Source organism: Balaenoptera musculus, chromosome 10 (genome assembly GCF_009873245.2).
Source record: "Balaenoptera musculus isolate JJ_BM4_2016_0621 chromosome 10, mBalMus1.pri.v3, whole genome shotgun sequence".
Lineage (NCBI taxonomy): Eukaryota > Metazoa > Chordata > Mammalia > Artiodactyla > Balaenopteridae > Balaenoptera > Balaenoptera musculus.
This window is the reverse complement of record NC_045794.1, coordinates 99,032,754-99,060,585: the sequence shown is the minus strand read 5'-3', so window position 1 is coordinate 99,060,585 and position 27,832 is coordinate 99,032,754. Positions and strand designations below refer to the sequence as shown.

General features: G+C 48.1%; 1 protein-coding gene across 1 annotated transcript in view; it reads left to right on the top strand.

Annotated features, from left to right (window-relative positions):
- EFCAB6 (EF-hand calcium binding domain 6) overlaps positions 1–27,832 on the top strand; it is a 256,527-nt gene that overhangs the window by 53,303 nt on the left and 175,392 nt on the right. The window contains exons 6-7 of the mRNA XM_036864665.1: positions 4,104–4,170; positions 23,765–23,901. Of these exons, the coding sequence (XP_036720560.1) occupies positions 4,104–4,170; positions 23,765–23,901 (204 nt within the window). The remainder of the gene's footprint in view (positions 1–4,103; positions 4,171–23,764; positions 23,902–27,832) is intronic.

The window sequence follows — 27,832 nt, the reverse complement described above, 5'->3', positions numbered from 1 at the left end:
TTTCTAAGTAGATCTATTATTGCTCTGACAATGCTGAAAAAAACATTCATTCACAGGACCATGTATTGCAACATTCCTTGGCCAGGCCAGGTACCACAAATTCAAGTGGATAAAGCAAACAACAGCGGTAGAACATCCATCAACAGAGCAGATGTGAAGTTGACTCTAGGCAGGTAGCCTGGGTAGGTTGAGAAAAAAGGAGGAAAGAAGGCTTTTGGCCAAGAGAAGCAGGATTTGGAGGGGAAAAATTGTTTGCTACAAAGAAACAAGCAGCTAAAGGAACTCCAGTAAAGGATCCGATTCAAACAAAAGAAAAGAAGCCTTCTGCATAACATCTTGAATTTCTGTGCCTCTAAAGGTCAATTCAGTTTGGACGGCTTCTTTGAATTTCTGAAGATTAAAGACATGATAGAAGTCACTGAGGAACATTTTAAAAAATAAAGACGGAGGGTGACATACAGACATTTCAGACAAAAACGGAGACAGTTTACCTCCTACAGATCTTGACTAAAGGAAATCATGAAAGATACGCTAAACGGCAGAAGGCAGGTGATCCTACGGTACCCGGTACCCACGAGGCCCTCTGGGATCTGGCTGGGCTCCCCGACAGGCGCTCTGCTGCTCTCCTGTTTCTCCACTGCGTCCCCTTCTTGTAGCTCCCGTCTTCGGGCTTTTGACTGGTGGTTCCCCAGTGTCCGCAGTGCTTCTCCCCCAAACAAAGCTGTAGGTCACTCGGCTCACACCCATGAGGTTAACACACAAATGTGATTTTCTCATTCTAGAACGTGAGCTCCACGAGGGCAGGCAACTTTATCAGTTTTATTTATGGACGTATCCCAAGCCCCTAGGACCATGTTTGGCACATAGTGGGTGCTTAATATATATTTGTTGAATAAGTGGATGGAAAAACAGCAACGCCAACCAACAAACGACACGTACGGCCAGCAACCTGAATGACTCTCGCAGACATAATATCTAGTGAAGGAGGAAGAAACATACGAATGCTTCTGTTCATACGTGAAGTTCAAAACCAGGCGAACTGAATTGTATTGTTTAGGGATACATACCTAGGTGGTAAAATTATAACAAAATAAAAGTAAATGATATCTTAAGTGCTAGGAGGAGAGGAAATATTATGATTGGAGAAGGGCAAATGGGGGCCTCTTTGGTTTGGCTTTAATTCTTGATTTGAGTAATTGTTAAACAGGTGTTTGCCTTAATTGTAAGTAAACTATGCATATGTACTGTATGTACTTTTCTGCATAAAGGTTATATCTCATAATAGCAATTTAAAACTCAATGAATTTAATAAACGTATTAGACACAGCTAAAGAAATAAGTGAACTGGAAGATCGGTCAGAAAACATTAGCCAGAATGTAGCAGAGACATAAAAGATGTAATTGGAGCTCTGTAAAGAGAGTAGTGAGGGATGGGACAGGTAATAGCCAAAGAAACAATGGCTGAGGATTTTCCAGAACTGATGAAAAGTGCTACCCTGCAGATTCAAGAAGGCAAATCTCAAAAAGGATTTAAAACGGGTGGGGGCAGAACCCCAAAGACCAAGAGATCTTCAAGGCAGCCAAAGGACAACATTTACACAAAAGCGACTTCTGAGTTGTAACAATGGAAGCCAGGTGAAGAGTGGATTACAAACTACGATGTGTTGGAAGAAAATCACTGCCACCCTAGAATCGTGTATCTAAAGAAAATATCTTTCACTATTTTAAATATTGAAGTAAAGACATTCTCAAACAAAAATGGATTTGGCCCCCAACAGGCCCAGGAAGAGAAACTCTAAGGGTATACTTTAGGTAGAAGGAAAGTGATCCCAGGTGGAAGGTTTGAGATGATGCAAGAAGGGATGCCGAGGGAAGATGGCTGAACACCTGGCAAGTACAGGACACACTCATGACTGTAGGGAATACTGATGCCTTCTGGAATTTAAAAATAGGATAGAATTAGAACACATGATAGTAGTAATATACAAATTGAGAGGAAGGACTGGAGTTAAATGTTCTGGAGTTGTTACATTGTCCAGTCGGAAGATGAAAGTTCTGATTAACTTGAGTCTTTGAAAATTATGCTGGTTGTAACTTCCAGAGCAATTACTACAAGTTTAAAAATGGAGTGTATAACTCCCAAACTTATAGAGGCACAAAAATGAAATGATAAAAATGGTATCAACCCCAAAGAAGGCAAGAAGCAGCAGAATAGGCAGGACAAATAGAAATCCTGAATATATCAGAAATTATAATAAATATACCACTTGAAAGACAAAGATAACAGATAGTAAAATCCACTAAGAGAAGAACCTAAACATAGTTTTATAGAAAGGTTAAAAGTGAAAGGATTTAAAAAGGCATACTCTTCAAATAAATACTAATCTAAAGAAAGCTGGCATCACTAAGTTAATATCAGACAGTAGACGGGGCTCCTCTGAGGCAGATACTGAGATGGAGTTTGGGGTACACACTTCCCTGTGAAGGGACGAGGACTGGAGCCAGACTGGGCAGAGCAGCTGCCACTGGGGCTGAGGAAGCCTTGACCAAATGCAGAGGAGGGAGGGAGGGGGCTGAGGTTGGGAGGGGTGGCCTCCTATGCCCCCTGGGGCAGTGGCACTTCTCCATTTCTTCAGCTGATGGTGGGCACACAGCTGTAAAAAGTCAGGTATGTCTGATTTTTATTCCTTAAATCTTAAACATATGTTACAAATAGTGTTTTGTATCTCTTCAATACATAATTAAAGCCATATTAAATATATTACATTTAACACAGAATCATAAGGCTGGGTTCCTGGTTTCATCTTTAACTTGGGCTCAGCGCTTAACCCCTCTGAGCCTGTTTCCTCGTATGTAAAGTGAAGTTAATTTCGGTTTAAAGCGCTCCGGTGGCTTCCCCTTCCCCAGTGTGAAGTCCAGACTCCTCATCACGGCCCCCGCGCCATGGCGCTGGTGTCGGCCTCCATCTCTGGACTCACTCCATGTTCCTTGGCCCTGCTTGGTGGGCTCTGGTCCCCCTGGCCTCCGCAGTAGCAGCCCTGGGATGTGCCAGGCTCCTGCCACCTCTGGGCTTCAAGCCGTTACGTGTTCCCTTTGCTTTGCCTGGAGAGCTTTTCCTCCGAGAGGGTGGCTCCTGGCTTGTTAGCTTGTGGGTCTCTATTCAAATGCCCCGTCGTCCACCCCATCCAGGAGGGTCGGCCCATCTCACCCCAGTGTCCAGTCTATCCCCACCTGCCTTTACTGTCTTCACAGCACTTGTTATTACTTCAGCTTACATTACTTATTTGATTGCTTATGTCCTGTCCGTCACTGTCACTAGCATTAAGCTTTTTCAAGACTGGGAACAGTGTCCTGCTCGGCACCACGCCCAGGCCTGCGTGTAGGAGGCACTGGATAAATGCTGTGACGTGGCCTCAGTTGTTCTTTATCCTCATGCTAGCCCTACGGTTAGTTCCAAAGAGAGGCTCTGAAGTGGTTTATAGATACCCAGGTAATGCAAAATCAAAAACAGTTAATAAAAGCAGGTGGAGACAGGGGGCTGGTATAGACGCATGTCCGTCCTAAGCCCTTTGCAGAGGGGCTCAGTGTGCACCGCGGGGCGAGCGGGAGACCGCAGGGGTCAGAACACAGTGCCGCAGCCTAGGGTTAGGCGTGGCCTGTGAAGCCAGGCCACCTGGGTCTGAAGCCCGTGCCTCGGCTTCCCCACAGTGACCTCCGGCTCCCCCAGCCTCCTCTGGAAAGCGGGATGGCGGTGACCGCTAGCCCATGGAGTGAGGCTCATGTGAGATGGGGCCTGGCCTCCGTGAGGGCTCTCTGCGTGAAGGCCGTAATCACTCCATTCCCACCCCACCCCAGGAGGAGTCGATGTCGTGTGTCATTTTACAGATGAGGGACCCGAGACACGGAGAAGCTAAGTAACTGGCCCAAGTTCACGCTTCTGGCAGACGGTAGTGCGTAAGAAAGACCTTGCATTTAAAAATACGTAATTTAGAAATTCTTAAAATTTTGATCTCTGTGTGTCCTATGTAAACATTAATGTAGTTAAAACTATATTAATGTAGTTAAAACATTTTAACAAAAGATTTTTAATTGTTATCTTTAAGGGGAGGTGAGAGTGAAATGAATTGCTGTCGGACATTAAAAGAACTCGAAGTCCAAGTAGGAGAAAAGGTAATAGAGAGCTTTCAAAGTTCTTCCCCCAATCCCCACCCTTCGTCAAAAGTAATTGCTATTTTTCTGGAAAAGGCAAAACTATGGAAAATTTAAAAGTTTAGTAGTTGCTAGAGGTTGAAGGGCAGAGGGTGGAGAGAGAAGATGATTTAGGTGGAAAGCAGAAGATTTTTAAGGAAGTGAAAATACTCTGTTTGATACCATAATGATGGCTACGTGTCATTATACATTTGACCAAACTCATAGAACGTACACCAAGAGTGAACCTTAATGTAAACTAGGGACTATGGGAGATTACGATGCATCAATGAAGGCTCATCAGTTGAACCAAATGTCCCACTCTGGTTGGGGATACTGATAATGGGGGACACCATGCATGTGTGGGGACAGGAGGTATATGGGAAATTGCTGTACATTTTCCCCAATCTTGATGTGAACCTTACACTGCTCTTAAAAACAAATTCTTAATAAAAAAACCCAAAATGCCAAAAAAAAAAAAGTAATTGCTAGCAGAGGGAGCTGATGCAGAATGAGCTGTGTCTTGTCGTCCGCGTTCTCATGCCTCACCCAATAGATCTCACATGAAAGCCTGTATTCACATGACTTTGCCTGCTCGGATGGCATCCTTTTTGATGAACGACACCAGCAGAAGTCCCGGAATATTAATTACTTTTGTATTAGCTTTAGATCATTATTAGTAGGGCTGCCCTTTTGGTTTTTGTCTACGACTGAGGCAGAGTTTTCTTTAGAAAGAGAAAACTACTGCTTTTCAGCAGTAAATGCCAATCAAGAGCGGCGTGGTAAAAATAACCGGTGAAACTCAGAGCGATACATATTTAAGAATTGAGTAATTTAGCCACAAAAGCTACGACGTGTGTTTAGAAAGGAGCATATAGCTCTGTTCCTGTTTGCTGATTGTGGGTAGCTCTCACGGCACACAGCTAGGGAGGGAGGAGATGCTCACGGCCTTTGGGGGCTGGAACCGGACCCCTTTTTAAAATGCATTTGAGCCTGTCAGTTATACGGGCAGTTTGAGAATCATAGTTTAATTTACTTGATTCAATATGTTGGTTTGCAATGTGACAAATTTTCTTTCCTTTTTGAACTCTTCTGAGATTGTCAAACATTTCACAATCAAAAATAGCCAGAAACCCACAAAATGTTTGTCTAAATTTCCCTGGCTTACGCCATTAACACCGGAAAATTCATCCTAGTGTGATAATTTTTTAGCATTATGTGCCCCTAAAAATCTACTTTCACTATAGTTTATATTAGTAGGAACCCTGGTGTAATGATTTGCTGCTTCTATTGTGGTTCATTTGTTATTCTGTAAGAAATATGAAATATTTGTAATTGATATGTAAGAGATATTATTTATGGTATATGTCTTTAATTTGTCTCTTCACAAACTTTGTTAATCATGAAATTATCCTAGGAAAGTCAGCTGTTTATGACGATCATGCTTTCAACATAGATGGGTCAGTAATGCAACGTTACAGTTAGGGGAGGGGAGGGACATGGGCCTAGCTTGTAAGTTACTGAAAGTGAGGCTTCGAAGAGGAAAGCTGAAGGGGAACTCCACCACTGGCTGCCCTTTCATCTCGGTCCTTTTTCATCCTGGCCTCCTTCCCATAGAAGCCCCCTCACTAAGAGTGAGTTTACAGCAGCGCGGTTTAAACAGAAAGGTGACGGCGAGAGGCTGAGGAGTGGGTGATAGAGGTAACGCCTGACCACAGGGCAGCTCCGAGGCTTTCTCTGCCGTGCAGTCTGGCCAGCACAAGCTGCAGCCCCAACTCTACCTGCCACCCTGGCGCTGGGCAGGCAGGTGACGTGGACGGGCTGTGCCATTTACCAGCCGGGTGGCCTTGGGCAAAGTTCTTGTCATTGGGCTTCTTCATCTGTCGGTGGGGATAAGAACACCCATCTCACAGTGCTGTTGTGTGGCTTAAAGGTATCCAGCATAAAGCACCTGGAACACTTAGGAGATGCCAGCTATCATTATTATGGTTATTACAGCTTCCTTTGAAGTATAGGTAGGAACTTAAATGAATGTCATCCCTTCCCACCGACCCCAAAGTAAACAGAACAAACCAAATCCACTCCTCAGCTGCTGGCTGTGTGCAGTAGCATGTTTCCAGCTACAACTCTGGTCCTGCAAACGGGCCACACTCAAACACTGGAGACAGAGAAGAACACCTAGCGATTAGTAAAAGAAGGCTGTCTTCAGACATACATTGTCATTGCTGGGCGATCTACACAGTTTGGGAATGAAAGATGCTAATTCTTTTGTTTTAAATATAAGTCCACATGGCTTATTGGAGCCAAGAATGCATGCAAATGTCTCTCTGAATTTTGGGAGCCAGACTTTGCTGAATGTGTGTGTGGTCTAGCCTTCCTAAACCAACAAGTAGTTAGCAGTTGCCACCCCAAACTGCCCGAACCCCGGGGCTTGGGTTTCCTAATTGTTTTCTTCTGCAGTGAGCTTGGTCTGATGGCTGGTTCCTCAGCCTCGCCCTAATTCATGTGCACTTAGACCTTCCAGCACGTGTTCACATTCACGCTCCTTGTTCAGTCGAAACCTTGGGCTTCCTGAGTCTCGTTTTCTCCATCAGTCGAGGGGAAGGCAGACTGGGTGGTCTCCGGGGCCCATCTCCCCGTCCTTTGGTGATTGTGACCCGTGGCTTCACGTGAAGAGCCTGCTGTCTGCGTCCGTGGGGCCCCAGGTGGTCCTCAGGGTGTCGTCTTCAGGCTCCCGCTGGTCCCAGTTCCTGCTTTAATCTGCACTCGGGTTCCACCCCGTGGGCGCTCTGAGTCTGGCGCGCAGCTCACTTGCCCTCGCCCTCTTGGCCCCGGCTTTTCCTTGTGTCACAAAGAGGACTGTGCTTCCCTTTGGCTCCTCTTCCGTGCCTTCTACGGGGCATCTCCTTGGCTGCCCTTGAGTTCTCTGGTCTTCAGGTTCCTTGCTCTCTTAATCTCCTGGGAGGCAGAGGGAGTTAGTGGGAAGGAGGCACACCTGGCCTGAAGTCTCACCTTCTGCAGCGGCCCACGCGCCGTGGGCAGGTCTCCCACTGCTCTGAGTTTCCCTGTCTCTGAAGGCAAGACAACAGCACTTACCCGTCAGAATGATCACGAGAATGAATGAGAATAATGTAAGTGACGCCCTTGCATACAGCAGATGCTCAATAAATACTCGTCCCTTCCTCTACCCATCAGTGAGGCTGGTCCTCCCTGTCAGGCGCTCCTGAAACCCTTCCTGTGGTAGCTTTACCCACCACCAGGTGGTGCCCCGTCAGCCACCGAGGTGTCTGGTCGTCCTACCCGGTGACAAGCAGAGACCCCCAACTGAGCTGAGATAATAAGGAACTTCTCATCTCGTCTAAGAAGTCCGGAGGGAGGGCAGGTCAGGGTCTGCTCACTCACATCTCCTCCGGTCACCAGGAGGTGGCCAGCATTCCAGGCTCGACACGCAGATACTGCGATGTCGGATTTTTTCCAGCATGCTGTTTCTTCCCCTATGACTCTTTATAAACATGGGGAAACTTCTTCCTGTGACTCACAGGCCAGGATTTTGTCCCCACCCAAGCCAGTCACTGGCGGTGGCATTGGCCGCTGCAAGCAGCCTGGACCAACCCTGGTCACTCCCTGGTGTGGTGGCTAGGCTCCCTCCGCTTAGGCACGGGGCCACCCGGGGGGTGGATATCTGAACCAAATGGAAAATGGAGGGTTTCGTTAGAAAGAGAAGGGGTTAGAGGTCAGTGGATTTGGAGAAAGCGACCAACAGTGTCTGCTTCAGCCTCGCAGCAAAAGAACCCCCGGCTGGCTGGGCCTTAATCCTTTGGACACTGATGTAATTTTTTGGATTTTGCCAACTCTGATAACAACGAGAGTTAGCACGGATTGAGCACTTCCTAGGAGCTGTTCTAAGTGCTTTACTGTGTTTACGTATTCAATTTAGGCAGGTGCCCTTGTTATCCCACCTTGATATGGAGGGAAAGTAGAACAGAAGCTGAGCAGTTGGGCCAAGTGTGCGCAGCTCGGGGGCAGAGGAGCTGCAGTCCCTGCCTTGGCTGCTGGCTCCAGGGTCCTGGCTCTTAACCGCAGGCCACCCTGCCTCTGGGAGGACCCTTTAGGAAAGGCAGCGACACTCTGCCTGCAGCAAATGTGACTCTTTGTTACGCCTGGAGGTGGACCCAGCGCATCGCAGAGAAGCATCTCTGCCGTATGAATGAGTGGAGGTTGTTTTCTAGCCACAGGGTCATCTCTTTGTCCGTGTAGCATCTACGTCAGATTTGGGCATTTCTTTCCTTTTCTGTCTCTGGCATCCTGCCCTCCCATGCTTCTTCCCAACTCCCCAGATACTTATGCTCCTGCCTGCCCTGCAGGGCCCCAGCCCCGTCCTGGAGCCACAGCACAGTCCGAGGCCCAAGACTTAGGTTCTCCACGTGCTTCAGGTGAGGAATCTGCCAGGAAAAAAGCACTTAAAGCAAAGCTTCCATGTGGTTCCAGGTTAACAAAGTTTGGGTCTTTTTACTCTGTTTTATCTTTTGTCAACTCCCCACATGAGGGTGAGGTGAAAGTAAAAGAAGAGGCTAACAAAGGAAGAGAATCTCATCTTGCCTCTTGAGGTGAGGGGATGCTCATTGTAAGCCATGTCCGGAGAATTGCTGAGACACAGGAAGCTATTCTGACATATCAGAACACAGTGTGTGTTTAGAAGTGTCATGACTAGTCTCCTCCCCCAACATGCAAAATAAAAAAATTGTTTTAAATTGAAGACTAGAATTCAAGAATGTGCAACTCAGTTAAAGACATTAAAAAAAGGAAAATAAACAAACACACCCAAAGCCCCAGGCTGTTTGCTCTCATACCACATCACTGCCCCAGTCAGGGCTGCTCTTTTAAGCCTGGGAGCCGTGATGTCAGAACATCTGGTCTACCCAGTCAGCCGTGACTAGTGTGTCTGTTGGACACCAAGTGACACAAGTCGTTATGGGATTACCCCGGTGCCTTGGAGTTGTGTAGATGCAGCCTTAGTCATTTCAGAAGCAATTAGTAAATAATTAGAGGTACTAAGCTGCTTGCTTGGTCGGTAATATCTTCACAAAAGTGAAGACACAAGTGATGGGTATATCCATTTTCTTAAATAGGTGAATTTTCTTAAAAAAGAAATTAAAAAATTTATTGCTTGAGGGATAAGAAACAGTTGTTAGGATCACAACCGTTTCATAAACATACCTTAACATTAGAACACCACATTAACACAAACGAATGTATAAGAATGCAGTCTGTTTGCCTAATAAAAAGACCGTGTCAAACTCAAAATGAGGCCATTTGCTAAAACATACAAGCTTTTGGTTATTTCGTAATATTCTCCTAATCCCACTTTTATCATCTCTCCTCTGGTGCACTTGGTATTAATTACCTATTATAGCAGGTATTTGAACACAACTTCTCTTTCGTCTGCAGAAAATATTAGCATATCGCAGAGCTGTTGGGACAGATTGTATCTGAGGCACTTCTTCCTCCTGCAGAAAAGCCTATCAATCATAACTGAGTATAGTGATTAATAATGTCACAGCTCTTATTCCTGTGTCTCTGTGCAGCTAAATGAAGAGTCGTGCTTACATTGGATCTAGAGAATTTCACATAACAAAATAATCAGCTGCCATTTTATAAAGAAATGATATTGAAAGTGCTTCTACCCCAGGACCTATTTTTGGTTGCTCTATTAGTAATTTACTGAAGGCTTCATCAGGAAACTAAAGCAAAGATTTTGTTATGTCAGAATTTATATTATTTCAGACTAAGTTTCTCTTAAAAAAACAAATCTTCTTGCATGTGGCAAGTCAATAGTACACACGAGATTGCAGGGTTGAGTGTTTAAGACAGTGCGGTGTCACGGGGACAGGCTGGTGGAGTGGGGGGACGGGATGGTGGAGTGGGGGGACAGGACGGTGGAGTGGGGGGACGGGATGGTGGAGTGGGGGGAACGGGACGGTGGAGTGGAGGGACGGGACGGTGGAGTGAGGGGACGGGACGGTGGCGTGGGGGGACGGGACGGTGGAGTGGGGGGACGGGACGGTGGAGTGAGGGGACGGGACGGTGGCGTGGGGGGACGGGACGGTGGAGTTGGGGGGACGGGATGGTGGAGTGGGGGGACGGGATGGTGGCATGGGGGAGGCTGGAACCTTTGGACTCCGCAGGCTGAGTGTGCATCTGAACTGAGACACTCACTATCTGAGTGACCCTGAGCAAACCAGTCTCTCTGGAAACTTTTTTCTCAGCTGTGTAATGGGGAAGCAATATTGCAAGATTTTTCCAATGTTGTTGAGATTATTTATGAGAATAAATATAAAATGAACTTACCATAGTGCAGGGCCCATAGAAGTTACTCAAAAAATTAGGAGTTCACATTTGGAGGAGATAAGACAAATGAGCTATTGTGTGGAAGGTTAAATGATAGTACGCGGTCATTCACGATTTAAAGCTGCGAAGAGGCCTGTGTGCTGATGGCGCCCATGTTTCTATCTCCATCTTCAGCCCCAGACTCACCACTGTCCACAGACCAAACCAGGGCTGCTGGTGGTCCTCCTTCCCACACCCCAGGAAGCCTTCCTCCCCGGACCTCCCTCCGTCTTAGTAAATGGTTCCACCGTTCACTGGGTCATTCAAGCAGAAACAGGCTTAGCCTTGATTCCCATCTTTCCCTTACCGGCCCCTCTCCCCAGTCCAGTCCGCTGGCACGTCCTGTCGGCTGCATCCTGTGCCGCATCCTGAGCCCATCCACCTGTCTGCATCCCCGCTGCCGCCGGGTCTCCACCCTGTGCGCTGTCAGTAACCCCTGCACTGCTCTTCCTGTTCCCACTCTTGCCCCTTACAGTCTCCGTTTCATATGACATCAGAGCTATCTGTTCAAAACATGAGTCAGATGTCATCAGACCCCGTTGGTTAAGACGCCCTGTGGCTTCTGGTCACCTGCTGAATAAACGTCGAACAAAAACCTGTCTTTTGGCACTCAGCATGAGAGGTCTGCCCCCTGGAAATTCCTTGGACTACACTATCTAAAATTCCTCAACACTTAGGACATCCTGAGGTTTTGTTTGTTGACTTGTTCATTACTAGGAAATATGTTCCCTGGGAGTGGGCACCTTCTCTGTCCTGCTCACTGTTGGAACTTTAGTGCCTTAAACAGATCCTATGTTTTCAAACAGAACATACTGAGGACCTAATATGAGTTCAATAAATATTTACAGGATGAGTAAATAAGGCTCTGCAGGAAAAGTTCACAGTAATTGGAGTAGCCAGGAAAAGCTTGACGAGAAAGGTGAGACTGGAGCTTGAGTTGGACCGTGGCTGGGCTGTCAGTGCGTGCTGAGGATGGGGCAGAGGGTGGGACTTGGGACAGCTTTCAGGACTGCAGCCTGGCGGAAGGAGAGGACGCGGAGCTGAAGGCAGTGGAGACGTGGCCGGGGCGGGGACACCGGCTCTGTGACGCTTCTGTGGGGAGTTCTGTTTCTCAAGGCAAGATGGAACAGAGGACAGAGCCATTTTGAAATGCAGGCTGGAGAAGAAGGTGGAGGCATTAACCCTAAAGCGTGGGGCAAAGGGTGGTGCTGGTGGTGGCAGTTCATTGAAGGCTTCCGATAGGGGATGCTGACACGAGACGGGGAATTTAGGAGACGGCGTCAGCAGAGTAATGGATGCACCCGAGGGGAGAGCAGCTGGAGGCAGGGGTACCCGTCCCCAGGCCCTGGAAGTAGTCAGCCCCTCACAGCACCGTCAGCCTGTGTTTGCTGAGCGCCTCTGCCGCGTGAGGGGCGCCATGGAGTTCCGGGGAGGGGGTTGGCTTGCCCCTCCTGGTGTGCAGCTCTGCTCTATGAGCGTCAGGCGTCGGGGTGACAGCGGCCTCAGTATTCTTGGCCTGTGGTGCCCGGGGAGGAGCTTCCATCCTATGAGTGTGGGCTAGGTTAGAAAGAAGGAGAGATGGGAAAGATTTCTCCTTGATTTGGCAGCCTTTTTAAAGCCCTAGGTATTTAGACTTGGGGCTTATTCTCATAGCTGTGTCAGAAGTTCAGTGAGTAGCTAGAATTTCTTATTAGACGACTTTAAGCTACTTGTGGCAGGTGGGCATTTTAAAAATGAAAATCAAATGTAGGGGGAGGTCTACGTGGCCTGTGGGGTACAGGACAGGAAGTTTCCCTTTTCACTGTGGCTGCAAGGAAACCCCAAATCAGACTTTTGGATTTTTGCTCTGTCATAGCAACTATGACTTTTAGGTTGCTGTAGCTCTTTTTTAGTCAGCTCCCTGTTTCTCTGTTTTCGTGGGTCTCCTTTAGATGTCTTTTTATGTGAGCTTATTCAATCTGTGGTAAAGGCAGCGTTTGCATCTGTTCAATACTTCAATGCCTAGCCCTCGGCCTGGGGGCGCAGCACCGGAGCCGGAACGGAAGTCAGCCCCTTTGTGAAAGGGGAGCGGTGCCAGCGCCGCTCCTTCCACACGTCGTCCCCAGATTGAAAGTTTGTGTTTACGAGGTTCTGAATGTAGTCTAATTTTTTCCTATCTGGTTTGGACCATCTCTACCAGCTGGTAAATAGGAAATGTTCACGGTAGGAAGCCAATACTCTGCAGAGTGTAAACAGATGGAATCGATATAAAGTGACAAGTTAGACTGTGCTGTTGAGAAAACAGAGCCAAAACCAAGAACATAACAGTCAGGCTACTTACTCCGTTCCAGTTCATTTAGTCCTGAATAGGCTTCATATCTGCACAGCTGTGTTGTTCTTTTCTTCCCCCTTTCTTTCTTCTGGGTTGATAATGACAGTTTCAAAGAAAAACTTTAATTAAAGATTTTATACGAAATAACCAAAAGTAGAATAATAAGGAAAATGAGCATTGATGTGTTTATTGTAAGAGAAATCCTTTTTCTTGGCTTCAATTTTTAAAATGTACTCCTTAAAGTTAAAATGAGTTTAGTCGTGGTGACAGAAAGGTGCCAGACTGACAGCAGTGGCTGCCGAACCCTGCGTTTTGCTGCGGAGCCAAGACAGAGGGGCGGCCAGAGGCCCCCTCCCCTGCGTCTCAGTCCGCAGGCAGGCGGGTGGGCTGCCGTCCCCGACCCCCTGCTGCTAGAAACCAGGTGAGGAAGGTGGCTCCAGGTGAGGAGGGAACAGAAAACAGTGAATCAGGAGCCAATTTGGATAGCCTGGTGCAGGTTGCCCTCTGGCCCGAGGAAGGTTTGCCTTCCCCCCGGAGGGGCCCCACCAGAGCCAGGCCTGGAGAGGGGGAATTCTGGGCTCCAGGGAGGAAACCTTAGGCCTTTTCTCATCTCCTTTCAAGTCTGGGTGGTCATATTTATTTGGGTTCACGGCTTTCCTTCCTGGAGCTCCCAGTGCTATAAAAAGAATTTTAAACAAAGAACTCTAGAGTAAGAATCACATCCACTGTTAGCAATTTATTGAACCATCTGAACTCAGTGGGGTACAAATATGAAGCAGTTTGATTCTTTGCTTCTTAAGCAGGCGCGGGCGCATCTGCCTTCCTCGTCCCTGAAGGCTGTCTTAGCAGATCGCATGGCTCTCTGGTCACGTTCAGGTAGAACAAGCCCGGCGTAGACTAGTCCAGTTGTAAACCCGGAGCTCAGATGCAGCTCAGCTGCCCGCTCCTCCCTCCTTCCAGCTCCACAGGCCCCGGGGGGGGGGGGTGGGCCGGGGGGCTGCCGGCTCGTCGGCGACTCTCTCCCTCCTTCTGCTTCCTTCCTCCCCGGTTCGTGGGATCCGTGATGAGGGCTGAGGAAGGGGAGCTGGCCTCCTTCTCCCTTCGCTGGTGTCCTCTGTGGGGAGCAGGTGAAGGCTGCTCTCGGGGGCACATGGGGAGTTACTAGGACAGTGCTTTGGGGGCCTCCAAACTCTGTGGTCTTCTGGTGAGGAGCAGCTCTGGCGAATCCCCCTGCACCTCCTCAGCCCTCCTGCCGGTGGTCCACCTCGCCTTCTCAAGCTGTGTGTTGTCCCCTCACTTGAGGAGCAGCCCTGGGAGCAGGACAGCTCAAGCCTTCTACCTTTCTTTTTCTTTTAAAAAATTTTTTTAATACAAATTTTAAAGGTTACTTTCCATTTAGAGTTATTACAAAATATTGGCTATTTTCCTGTGTTGTACAATACGTCCTTGAGCCTCTCTTACACCCAATAGTTTGTACCTCCCACTTCCCTACCCCTGTGTTGCCCCTCCCCTCTCCCCACTGGTAACCACTAGTTTGTTCTCTATATTTGTGAGTCTGCTTCTTTTTTGCTATATTCACTAGTTTGTTGTATTTTTTAGATTCCACATGTAAGTGATATCGTACAGTATTTGTCTTTCTCTATTTGACTTATTTCACTTAGCATAATGCCCTCCAAATCCATCCATGTTGCTGCAGCTGGCAAAATTTCATTCTATTTAATGGCTGAGAAGTATTCCATTGTATATATTGTATATACCATACCTTCTTTAGCCACTCATCTGTTGATGAATACTTAGGTTCCTTCCATATCTTGGCAATTATAAATAATGCTGCTATGAACATTGGGGTGCATGTATCTTTTCAAATTAGTGTTTTTGGTTTTTTGGGTTATATACCAAGGAATGGAGTTACTGCGTCATATGGTAGTTCTATTTTTTTTTCTTTTTTTTGAGAAACCTCCATACTGTTTTCCATAGTGCACCAATTTACATTCCCACCAACAATAGGAGAGTTCACTTTTCTCCACATCCTCACCAACATTTTTTATTTGTGTTCTTTTTGATGTTAGCCATTCTGACAGGTGTGAGGTGAGTTCTCATTGTGGGTTTGATTTGCATTTCCCTGCTGATTAGCGATGTTGAGCATCTTTTTATGTGCCTGTTGGCCATCTGCATTTCCTCTTTGGAAAGATGCCTACTCAATTCTTCTGCCCATTTTTTAATCGGGTTGTTTGTTTTTTTGATGTTGAGTTGTATGAGCTGTTTATGTATGTTGGATATTAATCCCTTATCAGTCATATCATTTGCAAATATTTTCTTCCATTCAGTAGGTTGTCTTTTTTTGTTGTTGATGGTTTCCTTTGCTGTGCAAAAGCTTTAAGTTTAATTAGGTCCCAATTGTTTATTTTTGCTTTTATTTTCTTTGCTTTAGGAGATGGATCCAAAAAATATTGCTGCAATTTATGTCAATGAATGTTCTGCCTATGATTTCCTCAAGGAGTTTTATAGCATCCAGTCTTACATTTAGGTCTTTAATCTATTTTGAGTTTATTTTTGTATATGGTGTTAGAGAATGTTCTAATTTCATTCTTTTAAATGTAACTGTCCAGTTTTCCCAGCACCACTTGTTGAAGAGACAGTCTTTTCTCTACTGTATATTCTTGCCTCTTTTGTCATAGATTACCATAAGTGTGTGGGTTTATTTCAGGGCTCTCTCTCCTGTTCTATTGATCTATGAGTCTGTTTTTGTGTCAGTACCATACTGTTTTGATTACTGTAGCTTTGTAGTATAGTCTGAAGTCAGGGAGCATGATTCCTCCAGTTCTGTTCTTCTTTCTCAAGACTGTTTGAGGGTCATTTGTGTTTCCACACAAATTTTAAAATTATTCTAGTTCTGTGAAAAATGCCATTGGTATTTTGATAGGGATTGCATTGAATCTGTAGATTGCCTTGGGTAGTATGGTCATTTTAACAATATTGCTTCTTCCAATCCAAGAACATGGTATATCTTTCCATCTGTTTGTGTCATCTTCAATTTCTTTCATCAGTGTCTTTTAGTTTTTGGAGTACAGGTCTTTTCCTCCTGAGATAGGTTTATTGCTAGGCGTTTTATTCTTTTTGATGTGATGGTAAGTGGAATTGTTTCCTTAATTTCTCTTTCTGATACTTCATTGTTAGCCTTCTACCTTTCTTGTTCTCCACTTAACTCATGGAAAATTCACATGTCCTGTCCATGCCAACAATAGGCATGTAGACCACTCTAATCTTCCCCTCCTGCTCTGCTACCTCTGTTCAATTCTCAGTTTCTTCCCCCAGGAAGGTGTAGAGCAGATCACTGTGTCCACAGAAATGACATGCCTATCTGCCGTTCTGCAGGCACCAGTCCTGTCTATACAAGGATTTCACTGGCTCACCAAAGCTTCTTCCCCATGAATGCTGCAATCACCCATCCACCCATCTGTTCATCTGTTCATCCATCTATCACTTATCCATGCATGCATGCCTCCATCTATCCCTCCATCTGTCCATCCATCTATTATCCATCCATCTATTATCCATCCATCCATCCTTCTGTCTGTCCATTTGTCCATCCATCATCTGTCTGTCTGTCCATCCACCCATCCATCCATCCATCATCCATACATTCATCCACTTAACACTTATTCGTTGATCCAGGCCCTGTTCTTGGCCCTGGACTCCTGTCCACTCAAGACTTTCTGAAGGAGGTAGAGGAGCTGGCTGGTGTGGGGGGATTAGTGCTGGTTCTGCCAGTTACTATTCTCCAGCACGTGTGTGTGGTTATATGGTTATTTATATCTCTGTCCTCAGCCTTTGGTCCTGATCAGCAATTCCTATCAGACCATCATCTATTGAGTATGTTCCCTGTGAGGTACCTGCACACATGAGCTCATTTCTTTTTTTTTTAAATGAATTTTGATGAAATTCCACTATATCTACCCATTTTTCTTTCTTTCTTTCTTTCTTATAAATTTATTTATATTTTATTTTTGGCTGCGTTGGGTCTTTGTTGCTGTGTGCAGGCCTTCTCTAGTTGTGGCGAGCAGGGGCTTCTCTTTGTTGCGGTGCATGGGCTTCTCACTGCGGTGCCTTCTCTTGTTGTGGAGCACGGGCTCTAGGCGTATGGGCTTCAGTAGTTGTGGCTCGTGGGCTCTAGAGCGCAGGCTCAGTAGTTGTGGCGCACGGGCTTAGTTACTCTGCGGCGTGTGGAATCTTCCCTGACCAAGGACTGAACCCGTGTCCCCTCCATTGGCAGGCAGATTCTTAACCACTGCGCCACCAGGGAAGTCCACGTGAGCTCATTTTATCTGCACATGCTGTTGCAGTGCCCTTCTTCATTCCCATTTCACAGACGAGGAAACTGAAGTTCGGAAGAGTCAGGTCACTGTTCCAAGGTTACCCAAACGATGGCAGCCCGGGGTACTTTCTGTAGTTTTCTGTATCTGGAGGAGGTTTCTCTTCCCTACTCCCTCCCTGGCTTTACTCTTCAGGACAGATATTCTCTGCTCCATGTAGCAACACTTGTGAGTCTGCCCTCCATGAATTTATCTAAATCTTTCGGGGAAAGTTTTAATTTAATTTTCCTCCTATCACTTCCTTTTCAGTAATCACTTCCTCCTTTTGTACTCCTGTGTGAAATGGGGCTTTTTTTCCTTTTCTTGAAATGTTAGGTGAACGAGTCCTGGTTTATGTAGCCATACTTCAGAACTTTAAGGCTTTCTATCCTGCTTTTTCCCAGCCCTGCTGTCCAGATGGAAGAAGCAAGCCTTTTTAGTGCATCTTCACTGTGGTTCGCTTCCCTAGATTGCTTGGTTCTGAATCATCCCCAGGGCTCAGTCATCTCCCCAGATGGGGGCTCTGAGGACAAGAAGAGGGTCAGATGCTGCCCTTCTCGCAGGGTCTGTGGCGCTGCAGGGGGAGCCTGGGGGCCGTGGGGGCCTGGGGTGCAGCAGGGAACTGGGGGGTCTAGCAGGGGGCCGGGCGGGGCGGCGCACTCCTAAGTCTGGCGCAGGGCTCAGAGCATAGGTGGGGGGAAGCGTCTCCTGGCTGGAGCCCTGGCTGCCCAGGATGGAGCGGGGACTGAGTCTGGGGCAGGTGGCTGGGAAGAGAAGACTTGAGGGCAGGTCTTCAGAGGGCCTCAGGCCATTTCCTGGCTCCTGAGCCTTAAAGTCATAATTAGCTATTGTTTTGGTTTTCTTTTTAAATCCTCATTGCTTCTGTGTTTGTGCACCTGAAGCTGCCTGACACCTACCACCCACTCAGATGTTTGGGGTTACGTGGGAGGGAGTGGAACAGGGGTTGTGAACTTCTTCTGTGAAGATGGTAAATATTTGTATTTTGGCCGGCCAGACTGCTCAGTCTGACTGCTCAGCTCTGCCCCTGTAGGGGAAGCAGCCCGAGGCAGCTCATTTACATAAACGAACGGGGCGCGGCTGGGCGCCAATAAAATTTACTTTTGGATCCTGAAATTTGAAACGCAGATAACTTTTCACGCGTCACAAAATATCCTTCTTTTGATTTTTTTCAACCGTTTAAAAATGTAAAAACCATTCTTAGCTTGCAGGCATATAAAAACAGGCAGCAGGCAGGAGTGTACATCACCTGGAACGCAGAAAGGGAGCTCGGCCAACAGAGGCGCTGGAGCCGGGCCAGGAGAGCACCTTTCTCAAGCTGGTCTCTGGGCCCTCACAGGGCAAGGCCACGCTTTCCTTTCTGAGAAGCTGGATTTGGAAGGAGGCCCCTTTCCTCCCGGGAGCTGTACAGCATTTCTCCCCTCTCCGTGGATTTGGCCCTCTCTGAGCCCTCCTCCCGAGAAGCAGTGGGGAAGTGAAGGGGGATGGAGCTCCTGGAGAGCAGAGGCCAGGCAGGGAGTAGGGAGGTCCCCTCCTGCAGGCGAGGAGCTGGGTAACACTTTCAGGCAGGAATTCACCAAGATGTCAAGATGGAGGTCAGGGGGCCAGTGTCGGGATGGAAGTGCAGTCAGAAGAGCAGGAGAGCCGGCGCCAGCTCCTGCCCCGGAGCGGAGGACGGGCAGGCGTTCGGGCTGTAAACTCACTGTGCAAATATTTATGAGCATCCACTCTGTGCAGGGACTGTTCTAAGCCTAAGGATACAGCAGCAAATGAAACCAAATCCCCTCCCGCGGCATTTACATTTCAATGGAAGAAGAAAGGCAATAAAACAGAGACAGAAATATGAAATGTGCCGGTGTGGGTGAACACGAAGGAGAAAAGGGACGAGGGTGCGTTTTTGTGCAGGTCATCGGGAAGGCCTCTCGGGGCAGGTGACACATGACCGAGACCTGAATGAGGGCCTCGAGGGAGCCGTCCAGCGGAGGGGCCAGACGTGCAGAAGCCTTGATGGCTGGGCGCGCCTGGTGTGTGTGAGAACGCGCAGGGAGGCCTGTGTGGCTGGAGCAGGAAGGGGCGGGGGACTTGGCGGGTGAGGTCAGGAGGTGGTGGGGTCAGATCGTCCAGGGCTCTGGGCGCGGCGAAGAGACCCCCGAGGGCTTGTGAAGCGAGGGAGCTCAGTGTGGCTGGAGCCCAGGGCCTTGGGGGGGTGAGAGCTGGGGCTGGGGTGGAAGGAGCAGAGGCTCAGAGCCGGTGGCTCTCAGTGCACACGTGTCCCAGTTGGACGCAAGTGGCAGGCGTCTGGCTGGCCCGGAGAGGAGCCGGATGCCGCCCGCACCACCCGGATTTCTCTCTCTGCCGCTTCCTGTCCCACCGCTTCTCCCTTTCCAAGGGACAGGGAAGCGGGGCGAGGCAGGGGCAGGTCCTTTTACTCCTTCGTGTTTTTCTTCTTTCCCGTCACGTCACCGGGTGGGACAAGTCTTCACACCACAGCCCTAACTCTGGTGCCTCTGATAAGCCTCACCATCTGCAGCTCCATCTAGATCTTGCCAAACTTCAGTCTGACAAATGATAAGAAACTTGGAGACATACCTCTGGTGGGTGTGAGTTCTGTGCCAGATTTGCTGCTTCCCTGCTTTCCACGCTGGGTCCATCTGGGTTACTTTGGGTTTTAAAAAAGCGCATCGCCTCATGTGCTCCCAGAAGAGGTGAATCAGGGTTTGGCAGCAGACAAGGTGCCGAGGGTTTTTTTTGGCCACGGGCACAGGCGCTCTCTGTGGCTGGGGCCCTGTGCTTTTAGACAAAGTGGTGGAGCGGAGGGCGGACATGCACGAGCGGTTTTGCTCCAGCTGATGCTCTCCCGGCTCTTCCTTGCTCGGTCTTCCTGGTTTTGAATATTAAGCTCGTTTCAGCCAACGCTCTCTAGTCAGTAGAAGCGGGAGATGTGTATACAGTTCAGCACAGGGCCTTGCAAACATCCGATTCACGTTTGTTCAATTATCATATTATTGTAATCTTTATTACATTGAATGTAATCATTGTTACGTTCAGGATTGGCCCCAAGGAGGTGTGTGTTTGTCGACATATAACAAGGCGTCCTCAGAGCGTGGCTTCTTTCCAGGCGGGTGAAAAGAAGATGGATTCATTCATTCATTCACTCAAGCACATGCTTACTGAGCACGTACACTCTGTCAGAGGCTGTTCTAGACCCTGGCGTGAGGCAGTGAACAGAGCCCCGCTCTCAGGGAGCGCACTTTCCAGAGGGAGAGACAGACAGTAAAGACGAGCATTAAGTTCGTAGGTGAGAAGCACCCTGCAGAAGATGAGTGCTGGGGGTGGGGTCAGGAAAGGCCTTTTGGATCAGCTGACATCTGGGCCAAGACCTGCGGGAAGTGAGGGCAGAGCCAGTGGGTGTCTGGGGAAGAAGTTTCCAGACAGAAGGAACAGCAAATGCAAAGGCCTTGGGGCAGGAGGTGCCTGGCTGGCACTCACGAGCAGCAGAGGGACCGTTGCGTGGCCCGAAGGCAGTGAGCCAGCGGGCGGCGGGGGGTGAGGCGGGAGAGCCGCCAGGAGCCGGTCTGCGGGGCTCCGGCCTTTGACCCGGAGGGGACGAGAGCGGCTGGAGGGCGTGCTCAGCCTTAGCTACACAGAACCCCGGCTGCTGCTGGAGCCTCAGCTGTGGGGTCGGGCCTGGATACTGGGGGCCCAAATGGGAGGCCGTCGCACCAGCCCAGCCAGTAGGGTGTGAGGCGGAGAGACTGGGCCGGTTTTGGAAACGTGCTGAAGGGAGGGAGGGCCGCTGGGCTCTCGGGCTAGCCCGGACGGGGGATGTGAGCGAAGAATGTGGCGGGAAGGCCCGGCCACGGTGGGACGGGGTGAGGCTGGGCGTCTGCTGGCCTCTAGAGCTGGACGTCCTGACGGGGCTCCGAGGAGGAGCCGGGGCTGGAGACAGACACTGAGAGGCATCAGCTGCTCGTTAAGGCCACAGGCCTGGGCCGCCCGGGAGGGAGGGAGAGTGCTTAGACCAGCCAGGAGACCCGAGGCCCGAGTCCGCAGGGGCCCAGAGCTCAGAGGCCGGGAGATGAGGAGGGACCGGCAGGGACCAGGCCAAGCCCGAGCCAGAAAGCCGAGGAGAAGCCGGGCCGGGAGCGTGGAAGCCGGGGGGGACGGCGTGCGTCCAGGAAGAAGGGGCGGTGAGCTGGGAGGAGGGCTGCTGCGGGGACAGCAAGATGGGCGCCCAGGAGCCGCCGGGCCTGGCAAGGTCGCCCTGACAAGGTCACAGTTTCTGTGCAGTGGTGTGGACGGAACTGATCGGGTGTGTGGGGGGACAGGCTGGAGACCGGACGCACAGACAGCTTTCGAGGGGGCATTTCTGCAAAAGGGAAGGAGTGGCTGGGGGCGAGGCGAGGCGAGGAGGGAGGGCTCACCTCTAAGATGGTTCGTCACCGTGGACACGAGCTCAGAGCCGGGGACGGCGGGGCACGAGCTGTTCCTCACGGGCGCGAGAGCAGCGGCGGCCCGGAGCGGGACCGGAGGCCGGAGGCCGGGTGCGGAGGCACACAGGCTGGGCGTGTCGGGGAGCACGGGCCTTGCCTTCCAGTTGCTTCTGGTTTCTCTGCAAGTGAGGAGGAAGGTTATCAGCGGAGAGGAAGGAGGCGGGGTGGGAAGGGAGGCGGAGAGCGGAGAAGGTGGGAAAGGTGCCCGGTGGCGGGTGAGCGGGCCTGCTGGCGGGGCTGGTGGTCCTGAGCGAGGGGACCCAGGTGAGTGCTCAATGGCCCGTCCTCTCCGGCCGCGTCAGGCGCTTGGAAGAGGCGGTGAGTTGGATCTGACCAGGGTTAGAGTCTAGCCAAGCCCGGGGAGGCAGGAGGAGGGAGGTGGCGGTCAAGCACACGGGCACCGGGTCACTGTAAAGATGGGCCGTGGGGAGGCGTGAGAAGGAGAGGGAGCAGCAGGCGGGGTCCCGGAGGGGAGAAGGGTGTTGGGGTTCGGGCTGAAAGATGGGGGGCGTTGGACGTGGGACTTTGTTTTGGAGAGCGGCAGTTACTGGTGACGAGGCATGAGTGTGAGCAGGCAGGTGACCTCTGGACGGGAGGACAGGAGCTGAGTCAGAGGTCGGCTCACGTCCCCGGGGGGCCGGGGGCGCGGAGGCAGGAGGGCCCCAGATGACCCAGCTGGGAGGAGCTGGGGCAGAGGCCATCCTCCCACCGGCTCAGTGGTTCCTCCTGCGTGATCCCTAAGACGGCCACCCCGGGAGCGGGCTGGCAGGAGGCTCCTTCAGGTCAGAGACAGTCTAGGGACCCGTCAGAGAAGGCGTTGAGGAAACTGGGAATAAGCCTGTTCATCTTAGAGTCTCCCCTAAACTCCTTCCTTAAGGTGCACTAATTTCCCTCCGAGTCTGGGCTGGACTTGGATGTGATCTAGTACAGGATGCAGAGTCAGACCTCCCAGGATCCGGCCATACCAGACGTTCATCACCCTTCATCCGCAACCCCCTTCACGCCCAGCTGTACTCAGTGCCTTACTGTCCTGTCCTGCCCCGGCCCCCTCCTGGCTCAGATGCCACCTCCTGCAGGAAGCCTCCCAGGTGGCTCTGCTGGAAGTGTTGTTCTCTTGTGTGAAGACCCACAGCTCCTCGCTTGTCTGTCTCTGGTGTTTGGCTCTTGTTCCCATGGTTCCTATCTTGGTGAATATTTATTTACATGCCTTATCTGCTCTGCGGGAGGTGCAGTTTGGGGGTGGACTTGAGTTTGAACCCCAGCATCATTATCGTCTAACCAGGTGATGATGGGCAACTCATGTGGCCTCCCCCACCCTCGGTTTTATCTGAAAGTGGGGAAACGGTACGTCCTTCCTGTGGCTCGGGATGGTGCAGTCACAGGGCTCTGTGCTTGGCATGGGTGAGCCCTGGCGGATGTTTCTCTCCTTTACATAGAAGTGGCTCAGGGCAGGCACACGGCCCCGCGTCTCCACGGGACCTAACCAAATGCCTTTCAGGTCTGTGTGCCCAATAAATATGCATTTGCTGAATTTGGGAAAGATCACTATAAAACTTTTCTGTAATATCTTTTAAAAATTCAGAGGGGTTGAAATATACACTCATATATTTCAGCTCCTAGTAAAAATGGTTTGCATATGGCTATGAAAAATAAAAATTGTCCAAATCCAGCTATGCCAGAATTATGGTTTGAAAGTATCAATTAACAAAAAAGATTTTTCATATGGCTCTAAAATGGAATGAATTGTGTATGAGACTTACCGCTTTACATCAGAAAAAGTTCTTTTTTTGTAAACTTACTAAGACTATTTACAGAGAAAATCGCTTTGAAAACATTCAAGAAATGTAAAGTGTCCTTTTTTCCATAGATATGTCATTTTGCAATACCTACGACTGTGAGTCTTTGAAAACATTTTATTTTACAAGAAGTATTTAAACACGTTCGCTTTTTTTATTACCATCTTGATTTTTAACGCTGGATCTTTTGACTTTTCCTAAATCGCTTTTTATACACAGATTTTCAAAAACATTAAAACTGTTATCAAAGCCCTTAAGCTCATTGATGTTAACAAGACGGGTCTGGTCCAACCACATGAGCTGAGGAGGGTTCTGGAGACCTTCTGTTTGAAGATGAAAGATGATGAATACAAAAAGTAAGTAAACGAAGGTATGGTGAGAGATTGCTCAGTAGAACTTCCAGCCAGTTTCAAAATGGGACCTGTTGGGTTCACTGGATCCAGGCAGCGTCCTCCCCTCCTGCCTTCTCTGTCTTGACTGTTTTTAAAAGAGGTCCTCAATCTGCATTTCTCCCATGTTCGTGAAGCTCTCCACGAATTCTCCAAAGTGAGAGCTAACGATTCTAATTCCTCCAGTCCCCACGGGCGAGAGTCATCTGGCCTGCAGCTCTGAACACATCTCGATGATTTAAGTCATCCATCACCAGTGGTCTCTCTTTGCCTGCCTGGCACCTCGCCCACCACCCCATGGGTTTCCAGTTCACAGTTGACTTTTACTCAAAGCCCGGGGTTAGGAGAAGAATGAAAAATTTCAGGATTTATTCGTTGGTTGATGTGCTCCCTATTGGCTCTCCATCCTGACATAACAACAGAAGCTTAATTTTCCTTTGAGGACTTTGTTGCTGAGTTTGGGGTGGGCATTGCAGCAGGGGGACGTTAGCTGCTTCTTGGCGTTTGAAAGCCACCACCTGCTCCTGACTCGAGGGCAGTGTGTGGAAGCCTGCACAGACATTGTTTTGAGCCTCCAATAAACTCCAGATCATTCAGAAAAGCCAAATGCTTGGATTCTGTGGCTACTTGAGTTTTGAATGGAAGCCACTGGAAGGGGGGGGTGGTGTGTTTAACCTAATTTATATAGTACTCAGCCAAGAGGCACTCCTCCTCTTCCTGCCTTTTCCCACTTTTCTGAATATCCTCTGGGCCATTAACAAAAGTACCAAGCCTGATTACTTCACTCTGAGCCTAAGAGTTTCACATCACACCGCAGTTATAAATCGCTACTAAAATGGGTCTTTGTGGTTGCTTCCATAGTATTATAAAGACTGTGTTGCCTCTGTTAGTGGAAGAATCTGCTCCTGGAGCAAAAGCAAGTCTAGAGGGCGTGTGACAACCTCACAGGCACTGCAGGGTCTGAAAAGCAAGGAGACTTTTAAAATATGGATATTTCCCAGTATTTTGAATATTTTCTTCTTCTTTTTTTTTCTCCTTATAACCCACCTCAGAATATAAAAGACATAATAGATGTTTTAATTTTTACATCTTTTCGACTGGGAAAATGTCCAGAATAAGATCCAAACAAAACAAATTAAATAGTTTTGTGCACGCAATTATAGAACAGAAGCAACACTCTTCTAAAACAAGCAATCAAAAAGCAAAACAGTGTTTTATTTGACAATAAACCTTGTGTTTGGCACTGCAGTTTCCAACCTAGTAAATCTATAAAAAATGTTACTGCCTGTTTCCCCATCTCACAAGTATTGAATAATAAAGAACTCCACAAATTTTTATTTGAGATATTTTTTTAAGCCTCAAAAACAATACTGTTTGCATGATAAGGCTTGAGGAACTTAACACAATAGAACTGCTTTCCTTCAGAATAGAAAAGCGGAAGATCAAAAGTAACCATTTCTTCAATTGCTTTAATGCTTTTCTTATCGAAGCTCAAGAATATACTCTTTCCTTGAGAAGCTGCTTCAGTATTAACTTTGCCTTTTTAGTGTTTGAGCAGGAAACACAGTGCATTTTTGAATCCTTTTTTTTATCTAACAGCTTTCTATTTAATATCAGCCTTCGGCGTGCAGTGAGGTAGGAGTGTCCTGGGCTTTGAAGCCAGGCACGCTTGGGGGTCAGGTCTGTGCCTGCCCTCCCTAGTTGCAGGGCCTCGGGGAGCTCCTGGGCCTCTCTGAGGCTCTGCTCGCTCTTAAAGAAATGGGGACTGAGGAGCCCACCTTGCAAGGCTGGCGTGAAGATTCTGCGCCTGCAATGTACCTGGCACGTAGTAGGTGCTCGTTTCACATCGATGCTATCATAATCGTAAAGATTCCACGAGTGCCCTTTACTCTTTGAGAAACAGTTCTCTTCAGGCTGCAGAAGACCATCCAGCCTATGGAAACAAGGAGCGGGGGAGAAGATTATCTCCAAGTTCCATACTTAGCCAGAGTGTCCCGAGACCTGCTGGGTTTTGTTCTTCCTTTTCCATCTCACACCACCCTACTTTCCTCTCCATTGCCCTGCAGGACAAAGTATTTGAATCCGGGTAAAATAATTTATGAGCGACCTTGAAAAACAAAGAAACAAAGAAACAAACAAACTCACTTGAATTCAGCCTGCTGCCTGGGCAGATGAATGAAGCCCAAGGCACAGTTCTAGGTGGTGATGCTGGAGAGGTTTGTGGGTCAATTGGCATCATTCCCTTTGCATCTGAAGTCGGCTTTCCCATGTGACCGTCTTGCCCTGGGTGTCTGCACATGTGTGAGTTCTCCTGCCCACACTTCAGGTCCCTGGGAAAATGGCCTTGGTTGCTGTGTCTTAGGAATGGTTCTGTCTCCCATGCCTTGATTCTTGTTAAAAAAAGCCTTTTGAGATACTGCATCCTTGAGAAGTACTGAGGCTTCATTTTTGAATTTTATCTGTAGGAAATATTACCATGGAATTGTGTCTGTCTCTTCTCAGTGACTATGTAGCAGGTATTATGAATGCGGTGGGCTGGGCATTAGGAAAGGTCAGGATTCTCTTATGAGCCAATACCAGTTTGAAGGGATGCTGAATTTTCACCAAAAATAGGAAAGTTGGTGATGAGATTTTTATCGGTATCCTGACGTTCTCCTGGAGCTGCAGAGTAGCCGGGACTTTCTGTAGGACGGCAACTCAAAAAGGAACACTTTAGATGCCACCTTCTGGGTTCTTGTGCTTACAGCTTATTTTTGCCAGACAGAGTCTGTGGATGAAAGATGGAGCTATTTAGGGAGTTTCAAGGTTAACATCTGGCAGCTATCATATCTCAAGATAATTTTTCTTACCATAACAATAGGCAAGATTCATCAAAGTGGAAAAAAAGGTATGCATTGAAATGAATACATGACATTACTCTTTGTTAAATTTGGAAACAGAAAAATAACAACTACTTTAAGTGATAATTACTAAATTTTTAGAAAGCAGCGTGAAATTAGATAATTATAGAAACCAACACATATGGAGATAATATAACCAAACATTTAAAAACTGGCAATTGTTTATAAATGTAATAATGCAGAAATCATCTAGAAAACCATTTATCAAGTGGCAGATTGGAATAATAGAAATTTCATTTTAGAGGAAAAAAGAATCCAAACATTCTATTTATCTTAACTTTAAAAAAACAGTATCTCAGTGTATTTCAGCGAGAGACCTTGGTTAAGTGTTTTCAAAATTTCTCTTTATGCATAGAAATCCTAGAATGCTCCGAGAAAAGCTCCCCTGCTCCCACCATTGACTGCTTTAACACGATACGCCATCCTGGGCACAGTTTCTCTCTGCGAAATGATATTCTTTGTCAAATAGGTGGGCTATGTTCTCTCCTCCACTGGCTCTAGATTTCTCTGGTTATAGAACTTTTATGCTGACTCATGGCCCAGATCCATTCCCCCCAACTATCAAAGGAAGTGGGACCTGCTTTTGCTGTCTGACTGCAGAGGTGCTCCTCACCCACCCCCACCAGAGAAGGGAGAAGACCCTATGGGGTGCAGGCAGGGGGTGTTCCCTTAGCGGGTCCTGAGACGTACCTGTGCACGCAGATCTGTACATCCAGCCATCTGGAGAGAGAGTGAAGTGATCGCCTCCTAAATATTTGCATTTTTAATTAATTAATTATTTAATTTATTTTCAAATTGAAGTATAGTTGATTGTGTTAGTTTCAGGAGTATCTGCATTTTTAAAATCTTACGGTAACATTTCGTAGGGTTTACTTCTTCATTCCAGCTCTAGCTAGAAACACACATTAAAATTAATGCCAACCCCAGAGTAAAGGATACCTTAGTAAAAAATACTTGCTTCATTTAGATTCTCTGTATCATAATTTCTGAATACTAAC